The sequence below is a fragment of the Oreochromis niloticus genome, linkage group LG6 (assembly GCF_001858045.2).
Source record: "Oreochromis niloticus isolate F11D_XX linkage group LG6, O_niloticus_UMD_NMBU, whole genome shotgun sequence".
Classification (NCBI taxonomy): domain Eukaryota; kingdom Metazoa; phylum Chordata; class Actinopteri; order Cichliformes; family Cichlidae; genus Oreochromis; species Oreochromis niloticus.
The window spans coordinates 24,353,962-24,377,151 of NC_031971.2; the positions used below are offsets into that span (position 1 = coordinate 24,353,962).

The 23,190-nt window shown below is 40.4% G+C and overlaps 2 protein-coding genes across 2 annotated transcripts; both read right to left on the minus strand.

Annotated features, from left to right (window-relative positions):
- Positions 1-4,704: 4,704 nt before the first annotated feature.
- On the minus strand, positions 4,705-11,328 carry pane1 (proliferation associated nuclear element). The gene is made up of 6 exons (XM_003447874.5): positions 11,174-11,328; positions 8,671-8,747; positions 8,063-8,161; positions 6,950-7,029; positions 6,606-6,697; positions 4,705-6,026 (listed from the first exon to the last, which is right to left on the minus strand). Exons 1-6 carry the CDS (start codon positions 11,228-11,230, stop codon positions 5,877-5,879), a joined length of 555 nt encoding a protein of 184 aa, XP_003447922.1. The 5' UTR covers positions 11,231-11,328; the 3' UTR covers positions 4,705-5,876.
- A 2,466-nt stretch (positions 11,329-13,794) lies between these two features.
- On the minus strand, positions 13,795-21,659 carry zgc:158803 (LUC7 domain-containing protein). Its single transcript, XM_005469904.4, has 10 exons — positions 21,073-21,659; positions 20,500-20,594; positions 19,493-19,591; positions 17,814-17,924; positions 17,555-17,698; positions 16,961-17,137; positions 16,429-16,613; positions 16,136-16,165; positions 15,569-15,730; positions 13,795-14,916 (listed from the first exon to the last, which is right to left on the minus strand). Exons 1-10 carry the CDS (start codon positions 21,131-21,133, stop codon positions 14,679-14,681), a joined length of 1,302 nt encoding a protein of 433 aa, XP_005469961.1. The 5' UTR covers positions 21,134-21,659; the 3' UTR covers positions 13,795-14,678.
- Between the last annotated feature and the right edge of the window lie 1,531 nt (positions 21,660-23,190).

Here is a 23,190-nt window from a genome sequence, read left to right on the forward strand (position 1 = left end):
AAGCCGGCCACAGGCTGTACAAGCCTACAAGGGATTGAGAAGCAGTCCATGTATCCTCAAGTGTGCCGTTTGCAAATGATGAATACATTAAAAAAAAGCCGTCTGTTATACTCGTCTAAAAAAATATTTTTGTTTGCTGCTGTGAACTTCAGACCAGCTCTTCTTCTTTTTACATTGATTTCAGATATGAACAATATCAACACAATGTCTGGAATTTTAATTATTTCCCGCCTAAATTGTTTTAATGTGCTCATCCTGAAGATAAACCAGGGGATGATATCAGAGACGCATTAAAGCATATTTCTGTCGGTTCAGCTCAAATTAAAACAGGTCAGCGTGCTCAAAAACGTTCAAGGCACTTGTTTTTGTGTTTGTACTGAACACCCGTCTCTATACTTAAGAACCAACAGTAGTCGCCCATCATTCTCGGATTCAATTTCTCAATGATGTCGGTTTTTTATCACTTTTAGATCTTGATGAAATCTCGTCCCAGACATCGAGCAGATTTTGTGGGTATAAAAAGTCAAGATGAGAATGTAAAAATCACATCTTCTGTGACATTCTGCACTCATTAGCCGATATGCTTTCAGCATGTTATCCACAAGCTCAGCATAATTCTCTGCTCTGTGACTGCACGAATGCTTCCCCTGCTGCTGACTCAGTTGGCTTCTGTTTCTTTTCGAACTAATCGTCAAGTATCAGTTCTCAGATTTAAGGACCAACAAAAACACTTTCCCTAATTATGGCTTCACTTTTATGGAGGATGGAGGCTTCTGGCACAACTTCGCCTACTGCCAAGTGCAAGCTGAGGAACGAGGGCCTAAAGAGGTAAACACTCCAGCTACACTTGTATAAACAACAATTGTAATAGCTGTAATTGACCAGTTTAAGGATCATCCCTTTTCTGGAGATGGCGCTAGACCAAAAATTCCAGATTTGGCCTCAGCAAGTGAAATTTGTTAAAGTACAGGTGCAAGAAGTCCAGTAGCCAAAATACTTGTTGACCACTGTTATTTGTTTATATAGGAAACATGTTCAGTTGATAGCAGCTGTCACCACCTGAGCAGAGACTTGAGGCCTCGTCACGGTAGGAAAAGCAATAACATAAACAACAACTGGTTACCATGATGGTGAGGTGGCTCCTGGACTTTGGTTCACCAGTATGGACCACTGGGACCACGATAAAACAAATGACAGTGTTCTTATACATGAACATGTGTCCTGAGTGATCAAACACAAGAGAACATTTGCATTAAAACGAGATCTTGACTGATCGTCACAGATTAGACCCCGCTTCCACTCTCCACATGCTAACAAATACGAACAGTTAATTCTTGGACAATGACAATATTTTTGTAGTTTTGCCTCTCGTCGCCATCATAATGGATTTTAAACTGAAACCAGTCAATATGTGATTGAAGTGCAGACCTTCAACTTTAATTTAAGGGATTTAACAAAATGGCTGCATTAACAGTTTAGGAATTAAAGCCATTTTTATACACAGTCCCTCAGCTTCAGAAGCTCAAAAGTAACTGAAGAACATGATTTTAAATATGAGCGTTTTTTGTTTTTTTTTAAATAAAATAACCCCTAAAGGGAGTAGCTGAAAAAAGGATGAAAATCTTTTGCGGTCAATGACCACCGGATATCACTAAATGCTGTTTTCCTCCCTTGAGATGCTCTGCTAGGCCATTACTGCAGCTGCCTTCAGTTCCTGCTTGTTTGTGGGTCTTTCTGCCCCCAAAAAGTTTGTTTTCTTTTCAGTAAGTGAAAAGCATGCTCTATTGGGTTGAGATCAGGTGACTGACTTGGCCATTGAAAAATATCCCATTTCTTTGCCTTGAGAAATTCTTGGGTTGTTTTGGATCTGTATCAATTTGTGTGAAGTAGTTTTACCAGTTTTTCAGCATTTGGCTGAATCAGCCCTGTACACTTCACATTTTATCCTGCTACTTCTATCTTGTATTTCATCACCAACAAACACCAGCGACCCGGTTCCACTGGCAGCAATAACATTACTTCCACCATGTTTGACAGATGATGTCATATGCTTTAGATTATGAGTTGTGTCTGTCCTTCACCACACTGCCTACCAGTTTTTGTTCTCTCTCTCTGATAAGTTTGTTTTAGGTTTTTTTTTTTTGCCTAATGATTGACTCCATCACATGCATCAAAATCTCTTTAAAGCTCATATTGTCGGTGCAAGTGCAAAGCTACCAAATACAAATTAAACACATCTTTTATCTGATTAATGTATCATGGAACAGGGAACAGGGCTCGCATGTCCATGAAGTCTGTTGTCAAATTACTTTTGAGCCTTCATGAACGGTGGACTATGTATAAAAATGGCTGTAATTCCTAAACTGTTGAGTCAATATTTTGTTAAACCCACTGAACTAAAGCTGAAAGTCTAGACTTCAATCACATCCTAATTATTTGATTTCAAACCCATTGTGGTAGTGTTTAGAGGCAAAGTTAACAAAAAAGTGTTATTGTCCAAAAATACTTATGGACCTTGCTGTATATGAGGGACCTGTGGCTCAGGAGGTACCTGAGCTACCTCAGCCTCAGGAGGTTGCACGTGATCTACCAATCAGAAGGTCAGTGCCCACTCCAACCTCCATCTTGAAGTATTTGTGGTCAAGATACTGAACCCCAAGTTGCCTCTGATAGAAACAGAGGGCTTCGATATAGAAAAAGTCAACCAGTGGACAAGGCTTGACCTTCTGTGTAGAAACAGAACAGAAAGTGCAATTACTGTAAGCCAAACCAAAAACAAATCCTTTAAAATAAACAGCAAAAGTCAAGTACAACACATCAGTACATAAATGAAAAGGTCAGCAGTTCACTGCCGCCATCTCATGACCTTCTGCACAGTTTAGGTGCCAACATTTGTCTCAATAAGCAAAAAAAAAGGGGGTTATTTTTCTTTCTGTATACGAGAACGTAAATGCACGAAAGAGCCGTGAGAGTCAATGATATCAGTGTTATTGCTGACATTCTCCAGCCCTACTGACCCCTCGCTGTCCTTCCAGTTCCTGGCCTGACACCATTACAGTGTTTGCCTAACCTGCGTGATAGATAATTGCTGTGATGATAACCTAACTATTAATAGTGTGTGTGTGCGCTGGTGCATGCATGCCGATGTGATACCAGGCACAGTGCTATTGGTCGCACCCTGTGAAGGACACTCCTCTCTCCTTGGTTCGTACCCCTTTGAAGTCTGAGCAGCTGTTGACTGGGGCTGAGGTCAAACAGTTGCTGCTAATAAAAACGACAGGTTGTTTCTTCATTTAGTGGCAAGCTGAACAAACTTTATTTTAATCATTCTACGGGGTGGGCCATTTATATGGATACACTGTAATAAAATGGGAATGGCTGGTGATATCAAAGTCCTGTTTGTGGCACATTAGTATATGTGAGGGGGCAAACTCCTCAAGATGGGTGGTGACCATGGTGGCCATTTAGAAGTCGGCCATCTTGGATACAACTTTTGTTTTTTCAGTAGGAAGAGGGCCATGTGACACATCAAACTTATTGGTAATGTCACAAGAAAAACAATGGTGTGCTTGGTTTCAACGTAACTGTCTTTATTTTTTACTTGAGTAATTGGCTGCTTACGCCCGATTTAAGTCCATTATCAATTAGAAAGTCCACATTGCTTCATTCTTGAGTTGTCACATTCACAATCTTGGGTGTCCATGTTGCCTGCCTGCCCGCCCTAACTCTAACCCCCCTAACGCTAACCCTGCCTGACAATATCTCATCAGCATTTTATTGCTGAAGGGTAAAAACATTTGAGGAAACTAAAAATCCGCAACAACAGGTCTTTAGGAGTGATAATCCAATTGTGATATTTTTGGTTGAAATCATTGTGAGTGTATGGTGTAGGTATGGAGGCTCTGACATGGTCTAGAGCTGCGGTTCAGCCGGCGGTGCTGGGGTCTTGGGAATTATGAACACATAATAGTAAAGCAGAAAAGTATCATCAGGTTTTGATCCACCATACAAAACCATCTGGAAACTGTCTTATTGGCAAAACAATACAATACAACACCATAAGTCATGGACTGGCCTCTCCAGAGTCTGAAGCAGTGTGGGATTTTCCTGATAGAGGGCAGAACAAAAGGCAGCCAACATCTAAAGAAGAGCTTTGATCGTCTCTCAAGAAACGTAGAGAAATTATCCTGAATTAAGACATGTCTTGATACATGCTCAACCAACCAGGTAAGAAATTTTAAAAAAGTTGAATCTGTTCATGGACATAGCGTGCAGAAGTCACTTGGATGAGTGATGAAATGTTTCTCCCGCTGAAAATGCTATATCCAGATGAACACAATCAACTTTTTGTTAATTCAAGAAATGACAAGAGCTTGCCTAAGAGAGTTCAGGCTGTCTTGGAGAATAAAGACGGTCATACTAAATACTGGCTTTAAAACCGGTTAGAATGATTTAAACTCTGTTTTTGACTTATTTTCTGTATTTACACCTATTTGCCATATTTGTAGCAAAATATGAAGAAATGAGAGGTGGATTTTACTTGATTTAAAACTATTGGACTGTTTTATTCATTATTTATTTCTAGTTGGATTTATTTGTGCACTGGCAGGATTCAAACTTTGCCTCCAGTTCACAACTGTTCTGTTTTTTTGAGAACCTAATTAAAAACATGGTATTAATGTAATGAAACACCAAACAATCATATAAAGCCCACTGAAGTGTATTTACATGGAAAAATGTTTAAGTATGTTCAACCCTTTAATGCTTACTGCTTCATATACAGTCATGAACCAGAAAAAGTTCTTGTACTCTGTGAAAAACTAAATAGAACTGTGCTGCTTCCAATGGAATCAGGGGGAATTTGCAGCCAAACGGGTGCACTTGATTAATAGATCATAAGCAAGTGTGACCACCATTATAAAAACAGAAGCTCTGGCACTTTGTTCGTTTGGAGTATTCAGCTGTTTGTTAATACAATGCAACAATCTTCCCAGGAGTGGACAACCCAGCAAATTCAACACAAGGTCAGGAAAAAAACCAAACAAATAAACACCCTTCTACATCTCACACTCTAGAGACCCCAGTTAGCCTGTTAAATGTTAAGGAACAATTTGAAAAACAGTGAACAAGCATAGTTTGCTGCACAGTTTAGGTTTGCAAAGTTCCATCTGAACAAACCACAAGCAACGTTCTTTGGACAGATGGCACCAAAGTAGAGATGTTTGGCAATAATGCACAGCACCGTGGTTGGAGAAAACCAAACGCAGCAAATCAGCACAGTGGTGGAGGGGTGATGATTTGGACCCTGGAATCTTGCAGTCATTGAGTTGACCATGAACTTCCTTGAACATCAAGTCGAGTCAAATGTGACGCCCTCTGTTTGACAACTAAAGCTTGGCTGGAAGTGGGTCGTGGACAGTAGCAAATTTACAACAGAATGTCTGGAAAAGAATCAAGCTGTTGCAATGGCCCAGTCAAAGTCCAGATCTCAACCCGAAATGACATGCTGTGGTGGGACTTTAAGAGAGCTGCTGTAAACAAATGCCGCAAACATCAATGAACTGTCACAATGTTGTAAAGACGAGTGGGCTGAAAGTCCTCCACAACGATGTGACAGGTTGATAAAGTCATATCAAAAGCAATTAGTTCCTGCTGCCAAAGGTGGTTCTACGATATTGAATTGTAGGGTGAACGTGGGGTGTTTTTCACAGGACTGTTCATGTAAAACATACTGTAATGGATCATAATTATATACACCTGGCAACATTTATTAGAAAAAGAAGACGTGTAACTGTCAACATTAAAAACCTCTGCAAATAAATATAAACATGATAAAGTAGAGGAGGTTATCACTTTAAAGGAATCAGTCAGAGGACCTAATCAAAGCTCGGCAGATCGATGTCCAGGGGAAGCGTGCACCGAGTCAGGTTAGACACGTAGAGAGCAGTGGCAATGGGAACGAGGCCGGCGGCCACCTTGAGGATGGTCAGCAGCCTCTCTGTAGCACTGGCCACTCCATCTGGAGTCTGTAGGGAAGGAAAGATTACACAGGATGGCTTTTAAGGAAACACAAAAAGACACAAAAATGACATTTGGTGTTTTATTGTCAACAACAGCGCAGAGCCCTCTAAACTACAGAGATGCTGAACTACACAACACACGCACACAAACAGCTTTCCCTTCTGAGTTCAATTTCAGGCTTTTCCCTCATGTGCCCTACTGTGCAACTTCAGCTACATGAATCAGTCAACAAAAAAGTTGCTTAGCCATCATACTGCTGAAGGAAAAAAGGAAAAAAAGACAAACAGCCAGATCAAAAGAACAAGCTGTTTCATAAGCCTGAAAACGATGACTACAACAAGTATTGGGTGTTTAATAAAGCCAAATAAATCCTTATGCAAAGATAACAAAGCTGTAATTTTGTTCTGCATATATTTCAACAAGAAATTTGTTCAAGAAACACAACATGCAACAGCGTGCAAGGCAAAAACTTACTGAGAACATATACTGACATGCAATCACATTAAAATGTGTGAAGGGCTAGATTTGGATTTTACACACGACTTAAAACATCTTCAGTGTTTGTGACCCAGACTGCTACAAACCTGATCCTCTGCAAACAACAGGGGACAGTGGAGCGACGAAGCCAGCTTCCTGACAGCATCCAGGCGCTCAGCGGGGGAGGAAGCGTTACGAGCTACAAGAAAGAGAAGCATAAAAGGTCAGCTGGTCAGACACAAAAAAGGCTGAAAGTACAACAATATGTGTTGTGGGTGGTGTTCGACGGTGAAGTAAAATGTAAACAGAGGTAGACAATTTCTCCTTGATTTAATCTCAGCTTATTTTTTTCCCTCCTTCCTGTGAATCAAGGGACTGGGGAAAAAACAAAACATAAAACAAAACAAGACAAAAAGAATAACACTTAAAAGGATTTTAACCGTTGCCATACCATTAGTAACCATGAAGCAAACTTTTCCAAGGAAATATCCCGGGTCCAAATATTTCAGGGACGCTTCTGCTGACTGGAAACTACGACAAAATAAAACAAAACAGAATGAAGCACTGCTACATCGTATCATGTTTGAACTTGTTTTTAACTTAAAATATAAAATATTTTGGACAATGTATGTCAGAAGCATCGGGATCTTGTTTCTGCATGATGACATCAAGTTTCTCCTTCATGAAACCTCAAAATCTGAGGTTTAGTGCTCAGTTTGGGTGAAGGCGATGCTTCAAGTAAGGCAGATTTTTAAGTACTGGAGGTCTTGTATTGTAGAGGACTGAGTGGCACCAGAACGAGCTGTTGATAGTCAGAGTGAATCATTGTGATCATCAACACCAAGTACTGACTGTAAGAATGAGATCAAACTGTCGAAAGGATTTTCCTCCGAAGGGTGGCAAGGCTCTCCCTTAGAAAAAAAGAAGCCAGTTGAGGTGATTATGGCATCTGACTAGGATGCCCAAACCACCTGAGCACCTCCTAGATGAGGCGTTTTGGGCAAGTCCTACTGGAAGGAGGCCCCAGGGCAGTCCCAGAACACGCTAGAAAAATAAAGTCTCTGGGCTGGTTTGTGTGGTTTAAAAATGACATCTCACTCTCATAACACTTAAGTAAGAACAACACAAAAACAAAGCTGTTATATGAAGCAGAATCTGTGTGTTCAGGTGGCCAGGACAACAAATTGCATCTGGACATGTATGTATTTTTTCATCTTGGTGACTAGAAACAAGTCCAGGTTCCTTTTCAATAGACACTCACTGAAATTAGTCTTCATTAGGCTTCAATCTGTGGAAGGCCATCTCACACACATAAAAATCGAATGAATGCAGGACAAAAGGACAGTACCCCTGGATCAGGCCTCCGCAGACTGTGGAGTTTGCACCGACTTCTTCCCACAGTCCTGGATTAGGTAAGTCTGAGTGTGACTGGCTCTTTGTCTCTCTGTGTTTGCCCTATAACAGACTGGTGAGGGTGTACCCCATGACAGCTGGGATTGGCTCCAGCACCCTCGCAACCATGAAATGGATAAGCTGAAAATCGATGGATGGATTTGAAAGTTACCTGAGCTCTGAGGTTAGGTTGATGATGAACACAACCAAGTCTATTCTGGGACGGCTCTCATCATTCTCCATGGGCAAAGGAAGGCTCTTAGCTAGTCTCCTGTTAAGTACAAAAAGCAATGACAATAATGGGACTCCCACCCACCTCAGGTGTGTATCCCCACTGATTACGACACAATTTTATTAGTATTTAAATCTTCACGCAACTCAAAGTCATTGCATAACTGAGTAATTCGCTGCAGCTGCAGAATAACAGTGCAGCATCACGTACGAGTTCCCCAGTCAGAATTATTAGTCACAATTATTTAATCATAAAGTCAACATTACATTACCAGCTGGAAACCTGTTATGACGTTGCAATCTGAGTAGTACAAAAGTCCTTTTCCCAAGTACATATCTACTTGTTTGTTGTTGATTATGAAAAATATTTTGTTACTAAATAAATGTTTGCAGTCATACTGTTTAAACATAAATGAGACTGATGGTAGAAAACAAATCTTGTTTCGTTGTGAGGATGGCAGATTCTGTTTCCACTTGTGTGCTGCAGCCACTTTCCCCTGACAGATAGCAGACTTCAGCAGTTTGTAGGATGAAGCGAGCTTTACTCACACGTTCACAGTGACACTGGTCTCCTCCACCAGAGCATCTGCTAAACTCTGCTGAAATTGCTCCTCACTCTCCACCAGCTGCAGGAAACAAAAACTACCAGTCAGCACAAAACCTGATGATCCCACTTTACACCATCACACAGGTTAAAAAAAAAAAAAAAATCTCTTAAACCTGTCAGAAGAAACATATCGCAGTCACAGTTCAAAGATGTCGCCGCTTTCTTTCTTGCTGCGGCAGTTGCTCATATAGAGATTTATGATGATAAAATCATAAATTACAATGCAATAAAAATTCTGAAAAATATTAATTTATACAGACTGTGATCTAATTTGACTGTGGTTACAGAGAGGCTATGGAAAATAAAAGGACCACCCTCTGCACCACCTACTGGCCAGACATTAGCAATTTATCTAACATCTGTTTTCAGCTGCTGCAAGGACAGATACTTAAAGCCTGTTAACAATAATCATCCAACCTCCTAGAGCGGCCCTGAACCCCAAAATGGAAGCAAATGCTCTATTTTAGAAAATATGAATGGATTCTTTGCATTTTGTTAGAGTTGTGGCAAGGGGTATGTGCAAAGCCCCACAAAATAATTTAATGTATTTAAAGACACATAACAGCGGGGTGATGGCTTGGTAACCTGTACGTGGTGAAAGAAAATGAATGGCTGGATAGCTTCTGTATAGTGACTACTTGTACCATCAATTATATTTTTGTTAACTTATACTAATGCACGAGTAAGATTTTAACAATTTTCAGTATAAAAATATTTCATCTCCTATGCCATTTTTAATAGCATGTGTACTGGAGCACAGGGCTGCAACAGCCTGAAAATCATACTCAATGTTTCTTCAACAATTTTCTCCTCTGTATTTATTTATTGGGAACTTGGTGTATCAAATCGTCTGTTATAATACAAATTTTCATGTGATATAAAAAATGTCACTGATATAGTGATGTCATGGGTTTATCCTCCCTAATGTGGACAACAAGATGTATGCCTCTAGTGAAGACCTAGTGAGAGATACTACAAAATAAAAGCACAATGCTTTGCCAAATATGCACAAAAACTATTGTAGCTGAAGATGGAAACTACAACATTGTTTCTTCAGGCACAAACACACCATTGAGGACAACCGGGATATGTAGGTGTGCAAGGAGGAGATACTAAAAGCTGGTGAAGTATGACCCATTTTAAACAAGGGCATCGCTGGAGCACTGCTCTCCATATGACACGAAGAGCACGTGTTGGATGGAAATCAGTGGTGAAGTACAGGTTTATGCAACTGAATAAAAAGCTCGACCTAAGTTGCAACATTCCATAGAGAATATATTTTTATTTATGTGACAGTGTTGTAAGGGTTGTTTTAGTTTAGTTGTTGTTAGAATGTTTTGTTTGCTTAAAATTTCCAGGGAAAACACTACCTAGGCTACTTTTGTGCTTACATTTGACTTCTGCTGTGTGTCACTATGACTCTATGTTGCTGCTGGGAATGGATTCACACCTTGAACCAGGTAGTCTACCAGGTGGATGTAAGATGCCCTTCATCTTTGTTTGCGCTAACAAATCTTCTGCCTGCAGACTGCAATCGTCAATAAAATATTGTTCAGTACTTTTTTCAATATTATAATAATATCATTATTATAAATTTCCTTGAAATATTGCGATATCATTTTGAGGTTATATATCACCCGCCCCTAGTATTTACTTAAGAGAAAATATTCTGAAGGTTCCCCCTGAAAAAAAACAACAACAAAAAAAATCCTGCCTCTACTTCTTCTTCTGCTGCTCACTTCAGGGGTCACCACAGCAGATCGTCTGCCCTCATCTCACACTACCCTAAGGATCCTTCCTGTCACACCAACTCTGTGCATGTCCTGCTTTAGCACATCCACAATCCTTCTTTTCCTTAAGTCCTTCTCACGCCTTTCCTTCCTTCTTGCTGTCTCTAAACACGCCTTTCCTTTTCCTTTGTCTTACAGTAGCACGGTTTCCACCAGCACCGCAGGCAGTCGCTGTCATCCCGGTATGGAAAGATCATTCTTGATGACCCGCATGTTTGTTTGGGTTGGCAAGATTCTGCACGCTTCCTAACACAACCCTCCCCTTTTATCCACCCGGCTGAGTTGGAAACGCCTCTTGTTGTGTGTGTTATAGAGCTATTATAGAATTAAAGTATTATAAAAACGTTGAGATAGTGTTTGTTAGGTAGATCTACAGAAAAGTCAAGATTTATCCACACAACACCGACGACGCCAAACAGCTGCTAACTGTGTAAAAACCTCTACAGTCATATTTGTCTTTATTTAAAACTTAAATGTGATTTTGCTAGTCCAAGCTGACGACCATATATCTGGGATATTTAGGACCAGATATCTCCCAATAAAAAACACATCCAGTCAGCCGTTAGCTCGTCCTGAAAACAGCTACAGTCACAGCACACAGCTCGGTATTTGCCTTTTCTTTTTTAAATTTTATTTCTTAAAGTGAACAACTCACCAAGATGTTCGCTGTGTTCAGACCAGGGAGTTTACTAAAAGGCTTCAACAACGACATCCTCGCTAAACTTGATAAAGTTTTGTAAACAAACCCGGGGCGGACATTTCTTTCTCTCGCGCTTCTTTTCCAAACATGCGTCTGGCGTCATGACGTATACCAATCTTCATTGGCTGCTTTCTTCTGCCACCTACAGGCCGCCAGGAGTCATGCACCTTCGGCAAGCGTGGACCTACCTCACATTCAGATTAGATCACTTACTATACAACTGGTTACTTTTCATACATTCATCCCATATAAACGGGAACTTGACAGTATATATACGTATATACAATATATAGGTATTTACAACAAAGAGAATATACAGCATGCTTTGATTCAGCAACGGTATATGAATGTTTTAGTGAAGACGATACCTTGTTTTTTGCAATTTATGTAGTTCTCACTCTGATTTTAATTTCCTCATAACTTGATGTTCCCGGGATGCAATGTCATGACAGAAAGAGAAACATGTGACACAGAAACGTGTACCTTCCATACCTGTAATGTGTACATTTTTAAATATATCTACATAGTTATTATTTTAATATCTTACTTTAAATCCTTCAGTCTAAGTACAACCTGCGGCAAAGATCATCAAAACTGTAAAGCTCAGACTTTTCCAACGTTTTCCTGCCATCTTTTCCAACACCAAAAGCAGCTCCTGTTACCTGAAAATTTTGGCTTCACTTTTGCATGAGGAAGTGGAGCCAGGGCATCCATCTTTACGAACAGCACCAGGCAAATGTTTAGACATGGTGAGTGTGAAGTTGTATGGATTCATACTCAGTGTTACATGAATCCATAGGCATGATTATGTTTTGTCCTCTAATAACCATTACCGCATAATCACTGGCAACTTTATTAGGTAAACGTCTTGATGCATTCTCAATCATCCAGGAAAGTAAATCTCCAAAAGTTGAATCTGTTCATCTGGACGTAGCGTTTTGTGGGAGAAACGTTTCGTCACTCATCCAAGTGACTTCTTCAGTCTCAGCTGACTGCAGGTTTCCCCAATCTTATAAACAGTACATTTGCATAATGACTGAAACCAGTCCACTGAAGGAACAATGGGCTGGGAGGTCAGTTCCTTAATCATTATTATGCAAATTCTCATGACCATTGATCAACAATCACTGACCAAAAACCCACTGATCAAAGACCACTGATCAATGGCCATGAGTACCATTCACAGAGAGTTGGGGAATGGCTGCAATCACAGCATTGTAAGATGGCGAAAGATGTACCCCTTAGGCCCCCTCCTCGATTCAGAGATGGTCTTTCCCTTTTCACGTAAATGGCCTCCTTGACTCCTCGCTCAAACCAGCGTTCCTCCCTGTCCAGGATGTGTACATCCTCATCGTTGAAAGAGTGTCCACTGGCCTGTAGGTGTAAATAGACTGCAGAGTCCTGGCCTGATGAGGTTGCTCTTCTGTGTTGTGCCATCCGCTTCGCTAGAGGTTGTTTGGTTTCCCCGATGTACCCTAACCTGCAGTCAGCTGAGACTGAAGAAGTCACTTGGATGAGTGACGCAACGTTTCTCCCACAAAACGCTACGTCCAGATGACCAGATTCAACTTTTGGAGATTTATTAGGTAAATCTTTCTAGCACCAAGCTGGACCCTCTTTTGCCCACAGAACTGCCTTAACTCATCAAGGCATAGATTCAACAAAGTGCCAGAAAGATTCCTCAGATTTTGATTCATATTAACAGGAAATCATCACAAAGTTGTTGCAAATTTGCCAGATGGTGACTGTGGAGGCCATCTCACAGCAGAAAATGAGAATCATCAGAGGAGTTTCCTGTTATTAGCTGACAGGAGTGGGGCGGGGTGTGGTCTTTTGCTGCTACAGCCAATCTGCTTCAAGGTTCAACGTACTGCACATTCAGAGATGAGCTTCTCTATTTCTTGGTTATTACGAGTTGAGTTATTGGTACCTTCCTATCAGCCATTCTCCTCTCACATCTAGTATCAAGAAAACATTTCCAACCAGAGAACATCAACTTACTGGATATTTTCTCTTTTTCAGACCATTCTCTGTAAACCCTAGATGGCCAATAATCACCAGTGAAATACTTTAAAATACACAGACCGGCCCATCTGACACCAACAACCATCCCCAATATACCTAAACCACCGCCCATTTTGATGGTCAGTTTGAACCGGTCTTTATGTCTAAATGCACTTCGTTGCTGCTGTGATTGACTAATTAGAAGCTGAACAGGTGTACCAAATGAAGTGGGTGGAGTGTGTATGTGGTTTTCAGTAATGTCTCTCTATATAAGAAGACAGCATTTTTGAGTGATTTGTTTTATACACATGGAAATACACTTCACTGAAAACCAACACAACAGCTCTGCCACGACCTTCTTCACAACCGTCTTCACCTTTAGGCAACATCATCAGGAAGCTGTGATGAACTGAACTACATTTCTTTCATTCCATGATAGGAGGGAAAAAAATAGAAACCTATTTGTATAATGTTAAAAATGTGTCTGGCTATAATTGAGGTACCAAAAAAACCCCATTAAAGCTTAAAAAAACAACAACAACAACAAAAAACTGTCGCACTCCAACCACAAAACTTTTGCTGCCAAGGTGGGTTTAATCTGATGCAGCTGTAAAAAGCAGGAGACAAGTTAGAGAGAAATCTGGATAACAATTTTTGTTTGAATGGAAGCCAAAAAATAAAATAAATACAAAATCATTCACTTAATAGTGGCACAGCAAAGTTGACCCCGCCCCTCCCTCTGAAAAGTGTCAAAGTCAAATATTCACATAATTTATATACCTCCTGGTCTAAGGAGAAATACTCTGATGACATATTTTGGGTGGGTGGGAGTGAGTGAGTTTATATTCAAAGTACAAGCTCATCACGGCATCTTAACCGATGTGTGTCAAATCTGCCAAATGAGATTGTCATGGCTTGAAGGCAGCAAGTAAAACACAACCATGAGAAGTGCCTTCAGTCATTCACACCTCATTTCAAGCATTACTGCAAGGGCCACGCCACATTATCGAGTCGGAACCGTGCTACTGAAACTGAAGTTCCTAAGGGAACGGGATAAACAGCATTAACATTAAAGGATAAAAAAATACAGCACTTTGTGTGAGTAAAATAAAAATGGACTTAAAGCAGGGGTGCCGTCTTCTCACCACTCTTCCCCTCATCAGTGTGAAAGTAACTGTACACAGGACCACTGACATGACATGAAAAATGACAACTACAATGCTTCCAGATCAGCCTCGCTTCACTCTTATAAAACTGGTTTGCATGTTTCTGTGACCACCACCACTGACCACCACCCCACCTAATATACATGTCCCGTTTTCAACATGAACACGTATACAAAGTCAACACACGCACACACACTCTCACCAGCAGGCTCACATATCTCCATGCTCTTATTATGTTTTTTACTAAATATTATATCCAAATTAAACTCTTTGGAGGTGCCCCCTGCTGTTCATATCTCCCCGGACTCTCGCTCTTCTGAGCTGGACCGTCGGTCCCGTTCGCACGACACGGATCTCTCTCGTTCCTTTTCCCTGGCCATGTCTGGAGAGGTGGACCTCTCCCTGTCCTCCCAGTCTCTGTAATCTGCTCTGTCGCCACGCCATCCATCTCCTGCACCCTCCCTCCATCTCTCCTGAGACACTGAGCGCTCTCTGTCGCGGGTGTGAGATGATCTGTCCTTGGAGGATCTGAAAAAGCAAGAGACAGAAAAAACAAAACAATCAGTTACAGATTAAAGAGAAAGTAAGTTTGAGAACCTGATGTCTGCTACCGGATGAAAATGCTGAAGAAAGGTCCATAATTAGAAAGATGATTACTAATATTTGGCTAGTTACAATTAATTGTAAGCTAAATATTACACATATGAATCTGACCACAAAACCAAAAGGTTTTGCACGGAGTAGCTATTTATCAATCAGAAAGTACCACAATTTTCCTTATTTATGACTAATAGGGATCATATTTGACCAAATACACATCATTGTCAATAAGAACTGAAACTAGTAGCTGAGACCTTAAACTCATCAGCTTTTTGTTTACTGAGGTAATAAATGCAGTGGGAACTAGGATAATATTCTCAGACTTCTGGTACAAACCAATGCTTGATGTTACGGTGGCTATGTTCATCTTTTAAATACAGTCTAATTCCAGAAGAAAAATAATCAAGCACCTTATATCCATATTACCATATAACAGTGTGCAAAGCTCCAGTATTGGTAGTATTAATTTAAAAGAATCAGTTAAAAGTTCAATTTTAAATAGTTTAATTTCAGATGATGTTATGCCACACCAGTCATGGTGCATATTTCTCCAAGTTTCAGTGATGAATGAAATCTGCACCTTTTCTTTTTGCGTCTGTGCGAGTGGGAGCGTGAGCGATGTCTATCCTTGTGTCGATGTTTCCTCTCCCTCTCTCTCTCACGATCTCGTTCCCCACCTTCTTCTCTGGAGCGAGAGGAGTGGTGGCGTCTTGAACGATGGGAGGACGAACTGCCTCCATCCCTGGATAAATAATTTTCAGCAGGGGGGAAAAAAAAAAGAAAAGGATATTGTTTATGTCTAAAAAGGTGGGTTGGCTGTACTTATATGTGCTACAGATTTAGATAAAGACTTTATGGGGATTCGGAAGCATTTTGTCTTGTAAATGACATCCTGCACAAGAAGTATACTTCACTAAATACAAGAATTTGCTGTTTAGTGTTTCTCCTCTGGTCTTTTATCATGAAAGCAGAGGTTTGAGTATTTTTGTGGCTTATTTGTGTATTTTTGGTGATGGCATTAATAACTCCACTCCATGCATTTACAGATACTGCACCATTTGGCTTTATATTGTGTGAAATTACAAGTCGCCTTGCAGACCTGGGAAAAACAAACTTATCAAGTGATGCTTGCTTAAAGCTTGCATACCTGTATCGGTCTCCACTCCTAGATCGTGACCTTAAAAAACAAACAAACAAACAAACAAACAAACAAACAAACAGACAAACAAACAGACAAACAAACAGACAAACAAAAAAAAACAGACAAAGACATTTCAGTTTCCCGATGACTTGAAACCTTTTCAAGTCATACACACAAACCAAGGGAAAGCATGGTTTGTGTGTATGAAAAGATAAAACTGTTGAAACTGTTGAACCAAGTGTGAAATAAATAAATAAATTAAATTAATTTCAGAGTAACGACAGATTCTGATCATTTACCTCTTTCGGTCCCTTTCCCTCTCCCACTCTCGCTCTCGTTCCCGCTGTCTTTCTTTCTCTCGCTCCCTTTCCCGTTCTTTCTCCCGCTCCCTCTCCAGCTCCCACTGTCGCTCTCTTTCATCTTCTCTTTCGCGTTCCTCTCGCCGTCTCGTGCGCATTCTTTCTTGTTTCTCGATAACAGCTTTCTGGATTAAAAAACAAATGAATGAAGTCAACAGGCCTAACAGGGAGACAATCTTCCGAATCTGTTCTTATCTCTCACATCTTATGTGATGATCTTAAGTGATGAACTGATCAAACTTATTTGATGTGCAAATTAACTCTTCTTGTTTTGGATTTTATTCCTTAGGTGTTTCTTGTCACTTTGAAGCTTTATTTGGAAAATTGTTGTATTAATGAAATGACTAAATTGGATACAGCTGAGCATACTGCCTCCTTTACTGTAGTTTTTATAACACTGTACTGATACATTTGAGGTACTAATCAATACTCGTGCATATAGTAGCACAGACCTGCTCCAGGGCATCCTTACCCTTAGCTTTTCAAGCTTCTCACGGATTTCAATAAAACCGAGGTGCAGCTTCCCTCCAAAGTGGTCAGCCAGGCGACGGTCATTGTCATGAAGACCCAAGTAGGCAGAGCACACCTCACACACTCGCAGTTTTTGCTGTTGAAAGCTTGAGGCTGGCATTGAGTTCCGGTAAATATCCTGCAGTCACAAATGTTATGTTTATAAGGAGCAGAACAAAAATTATTTAACCTGTATCTCATATAAAAGCTGACTGTAGCTTTTTGGGAGAACACATTATTCTGACCTATTATGCAAGCTGCAGACTGGCAGCTGATAAAATGTGCGTCCAATATGAGTTCTGTTACTTTGTGAAGAGCGTGAAGCTGCTCTACTCAGACAGGCAAGTTAAAACTGGCATGAACCATGAACTCGCTGTCATTAAACCACATATTTAACTTTCACTTATGGTGTACTCAGACTAGGCCATCAGCAAATGTGCTCAAGCACAGTAAAAAGAAACTGTGCTTTGTGTGAGTACGTTTAAGGAAACCGTGCCACTCATGTGGCTGCAAACATCTGACCACTTATCACTTAAATAGGTAACACATTTCTAACCTCTGCCTCCTTCTTTAATGCCCGGGTCTTCTCCACTTTTTCCAGCAGCTGCTGGGCCTCTTCTACATTCCCCTCGCCTCCCAGCTGCTCTGCCCGGGCCAGCAGCTTCCCGATCTCTTCGTTAAGCTCGTGGACACGTTCAGCCTTTTCATGACAGGAAATAAAAAGAAAAGAATGAGATCTAAGCTCAGAGTTTTATCAGGCAGTGCGTTGTTTCTTCCTGTAATAATTAGAGCTAAAAATGTCAACAGTGTGTCACCTTCGCAGCCACTTCAGCGCTGATCTCATCCTGTGTTTCTGCTAGTCTTTTCTTGGCCAGCTCAGTTCTGCGGTCACAGTCAGCAATGAAAGACTGAAGGTGTTCAGCGGCCTGAAGAAAAAACATGTGAAATAACCAAGAAATATTACATTATAGGATTCTCAAGATTATTTAACAGTGGCTGAACTAATTAGTCTGTACCTGCTATGGAGTGAGTTTATAAACTCTGCTATAAAACATTCAGTTTCCAAACATTTCCTGCTCTCATCTTAGGCAGTTGGTTAAAGCTTAACAGCAGCACTTACACCAACCATACTATTGATAAGCCTGGAGAGTGGGATGGCTTCTCATTGACATCTTAATGTGGTCTGGACAAATTTACCAACCTTCCAGGCTATTCTATGACATCAAAGTAGCCTTATAAGCAAGGATATTGTGAAATGTGCTAAGAAATAGCAAGAGATGGAAAAAAAGAAGCTTATGAACCCTTTGGAATCTTCAGCCAAGTCAAAATGACAAAAACACAGAGTTTTACTTTAATGTCTACAAAAAAACCACACTGACTTATGATGAATAGGTCAGTGCTGTGAAAAATAAGTGAAGTCAGTTTAATTTCATTGTACCTGTGACAATGACAATAAAGACATTCTGATTCTGAATTTTCTGCTAATGACTTCTGGAAAAGCTACATTGAGGTATTCTGGTTGAATAGAGGAGATCTGAGGTGTCAGTCGTTGAGGTGACCCCACCTATAAATAGTCACTGTCAAAATGTGCTACACAGGACCTTCTAATGAACATTATAGAAATGCATGAGGCTGGAAAAAGATACAAAAGCATTTCTAAAGACTGCATTCATCAGTCCACAAAAAAGATAAGTTAAACACAGCACACTACAAAATTGTGGAGCATGGTGGTTTGATTCTGCTTTGCTACACCAGGGCTTGAACACCAAGTGAGGAACTATACATTTACATTGGTATTAAGAAATTTTACTGGGAAATGTCAGGGTGGCAGTCCATGACCTGCGGCTTAGCAAAGACTGAGTGACGCAACAAGACAGTCATCAAAAAACCAATGGTGACTGGTGCTGCTAAAAGAGGCTGGAGTTACAATTCAAGGGTTAACTTTACTCTGGGAGTTCTTATGTTCAATAAATGCATGAAAACTGAAGTGACACGGGTTGTCAGTTACTCTGAAGTCCATGAGTCTGTAATAGGTACACCAGACCACCATTATTTTATGAGTGATTTGGTGAATAACCTCTACAGAACCTCTGGTAATGCTAGAGGCCTTTTTTTGCAAATGTAAAGTAAATTTGAAGTGTGCAAAAATATTTTTTAATCTTCCATAATAATAATAATAACCCTAAATAAAATAAAACTATGATGATCCTGAGTTAAACTTAAATACATGACTTTTCTTGTTGCCAAGAAATTCAACAGGAATCAGTTTTTGTGTTAGGACAGTCCAGTAAGTTTGGACACACTCACATCTGAACAAATGAGTGTGTCCAAGCTTCTAAATGGTAGTGTGTATTTGTGTGTGTTCCTGAACAGTCTTTTAGGTAGAGCTTGAAACTAACTTTCTCAAGAAAAGTCTCAGCAATCAAAGTAGATTTAGTGAGTTCAACAAGACATTCAAGAGAATAGTTTTGTGGGTGTGTGTGTACATACTTACATCAAGTTCAAAGAAGTATTCCTGCTCCTTAGAGGCAATCTCGTAATCAGCTCGGAGTGCCAAGTCATGCACTTTCACGCACTCTCCCAGGTCCATTCTCTGCAGGAATCAAAATGACAATGATGTAAGCTGAGTGCCTCATTTTACTCCTACATTTTAGCCCAAAATCTGAAGAAGAAGAAGAAGAAGAAAAAAAAAAAAAGCTACAAAATAAAATGTCCTGGACACAAGAATTTTCATTGATGTCACACTAAAGAATCCAAATGTGATACCCTTTAACTTGAAGCAAAGCTAACACAGGTCTGATGATTTCTATATACACCGCTCAAACTATCTGCTTATATTCAGTGCTGTAGGCTGTTAAGAATTAAATTGACTCTCAGTTTTAATTTGGGGACGTTCAACTTTAGAAGAGTCTTTTTGAGTCCAGTCCAGTCGAAGTTAAGGAATAGAAAGTAAGTGGATAAGTCAACAAATGAAAGCAACAACACATAATCAGAGGGGTAAAATGAATCTATTTCATAATCTGTCTCTAATCCCAACTCATATTTGTTATTAAAACAAAGTCTATGACCCTAAGGCAACATCCCCACTAACACATTTGAATGTTCAAGTACAGTTTTAAATGAAACCAAACCAGCCCTTTTTTCAGCAGCCAATCAGAGAAAAAGCTTCCCTCAGAGTCGTTGGCCTTGTGAGTAAGATAAAGCTGCTTGTTTTAGAAAGTGAAACTGTGCACTAGTGTGTTATGCAAAGCTGTTCTAGTAGAAAGGATCAGTGAAAATAGAAATGCTTATTAGTATGTTTGGATATGTGTTTATTTCCCATATATATAGAAGTTATTTCATTTCAAACCCAGTGACAATGAAGTAGAGTCCAAACACATCTAAGCTCTCTATACATTTCCTGTCAGCCTTGTGTGTGTGACTGTATATATTATAAGGCTCTGTGTAAATATGATAAAGCTCTCCTCTGTGTGTTCAGGCGTGCGTAAACACGATACTCACGGTGCCTGAGAGGATGTCATGAGGACATGAATCCAAGAGATGACTTTTGCAGACTCGCTCATCTGTGAATTTGATTCTCTGCCGCATGGTGTCACCTTTAAAAAAAGAAGGAAAGCGGAAAAGCAGGCGTTCATGTATTTTGTACAGTATTTTACTATCATACTGGGTTATTAGCCCGCACCTGTGACGGATTAAGTCATACATCTCTAACCACTGTAGCATCCAGGTACAGTAAACGTGTCCGATAAAACTCCTCGTGGTTAAAAAATAATAACAATAAAAAAAATAGGGAGGAAATGGAGTGAAGAAAAAAATGAACACAAGACTGTGAGCCAAATAAAATGCCGACATGATGTTTGTTTTGGATTGGTTTTGTAACAGTGCGACAACCTAACTTGCCAAGCAAACTTAAATACAACAGGTAGCTAGCCGGCTAGTTAGCATGATTTGTAAAGCATGCCGCACTGTCACCATCTAGTATGCTGGTTAGCTTGTCGGCTAATGCTAGCAACGATCATACACGCTGCTGATTTTGCAAGTAACCAATCTCAAACACAGCGAGGCCCATCTCACCGTCTCTTCCCGTCCCCATGAGCTGGTCCAGCATCGCTCGCATCTGTGCCTGGGCCGACATGTTTATGAGTGTTCAGTTAACGTCGCCAGCAGCGGTCTTCAACACATGCAGCCTCCTCAACTGCAAGGCCTCGTCTGCTCCTCCAACAGCACCGACCGCGGTTAAGTTTTCCCACCAAGAGGAAGACTCCGAGCCTTTAACCAGCGAGCTGCTTGTGTACAGCGTTACTTCAATGTACTGGTTATCCCTGCACTTCAAAAAAGCAAATAAATGTGACTTTGTGACGTTGGATGGCTTCGGGTCGGCCGAGCAAGTGCAACGTCTGTTTGAAAACTGCTGCCCGGGTCCGCCGGTCGGGTCGTGTGGTGAGTTGACACAACGGTGACTGAATATAGACGGGGCCTTTGTTAACTAACAAATCTATACAGAAATAAGTAACCAGTTCCACTGTCACACAGACAGATTTCTAGCGAGTCAGCTAGAAGTTATCAAGTTTGTTCAGCGTCCTCTCTTCCTTCTTCCTATTCCCCCTCCATGCGCGTCCCCGCGGAGCGCGTTCTAGTGCAGCTGCGAAGGAAGTGCTGCAGTCAGCCTCGCGGGCTTGTTTGGTGACGTTACATGTCACCAACAAAATGTTAATTATTATTATTATCATTATTATTATTATCCTACTTTGTTTTTTGTTTTTCGGTATCCCCCCACACAAACATATAAAGTGTTTAAAGTGCCTCTGATCTTACAAATAACACATGGAAACATGGTTGCAAAGCTAAAATCTTCAACATATTTAGAAAATATGTGCTACTCTCATTGGCCAATACGTATAATAACTGATTTGATATTCACACGTTTATGAATATCAAAATGCATAACACATAACACTGCATAACACACTAAAGTTATAAACATTGTAAATGAGACAATGAAAGTTAAGATTTTTAACATGAGAGGGATTGACTAGTCTCAAGTGCCCAATCCCAGCTGTGATAGGGGATGTTTTTTTTGTTTGACACTTCACTTACTTTTTTAACCAACTATCCATGGAGGCTCAAACCATTCTTGGTGCCAGGCAGTAGGAGCCTGCCTCAAGTGGCCACTCTCAGAATTGCAGTTTTAGGCACATCTGTATTAGCTTCATTTTACATTCTGTCAGGCTGGTACATGACTCATAATTTATGCTACCGTGGTTGCGTCTGTTTGTGGAAGTATTTGCTGACAGAAACCCTATGGCGAGGGTTTTCAGCCAACACAGAAGTGCTCCTGTGAAAGCCTCCAAAATCCAAACATGCTCCACATGGATGATGGGAAGGAAAGGGAGTGGCAGCAGCAAACTTCAGAAATGGGAGGAGCACGAAAAAAACATCAAAGTTCAAAAAATAGATTAAGCAAAATAAAGACAGTGGCTTTTTAACATAAGTTTCACTTCAGCTCTTCGTAATGTTATAACTTTGCTCTTCTCTGCAGCTGGATGATGGACCAGCAACAGCTCCTTGTACCAGATATTTTTGAGACTGGCCCCATCTGACATTTCGGGTTTTTTTCCCCCCTTTTGATACAGTGAGGAGGTGTTTAGACTTTGGTGTTCAAAGATCACTGTCCATTTCACCTGCTTTGGTGCCCATTCTGATTGCACAGGTAGAAGAGTCCTCCAAGTGGATGGCACATCAAATCTGCAAATTTCACTTCAGCTCTCCGTAATGTTAGAACTTTTAGATTCCAAGAGGCAGGCAGGTACACAAAGAGAGTTAGACAGGACAGCAGAAGTCATCAGCAATGACTAGTACTTTCTTCTCTGTTTGAGGAGGAACATGAGGAGCACTGACCTCCAGAGGGTTACACACATGTGCATGTTTCTAACCAAACTGTCACGAGTGGCGTATATCAATATAAAAGGGGGAAAAAATTCTTGAGCCCTTAAGATAAACAAGGAGATCATTTATTTTTTTCTCATACTTTTTACACTCATTTGTCTCATTGCCTCTAAAAAGTTATTTCTGTCTAAACAGGTGATAAACATAAACACATAAACTGGCTCCAAGTCCTGATTTTACCCCAGTTTAAGATGAAAAGAATTATAACCATCAGCTAGTATTTTACATTCTTTCTCTTCAGTTTCA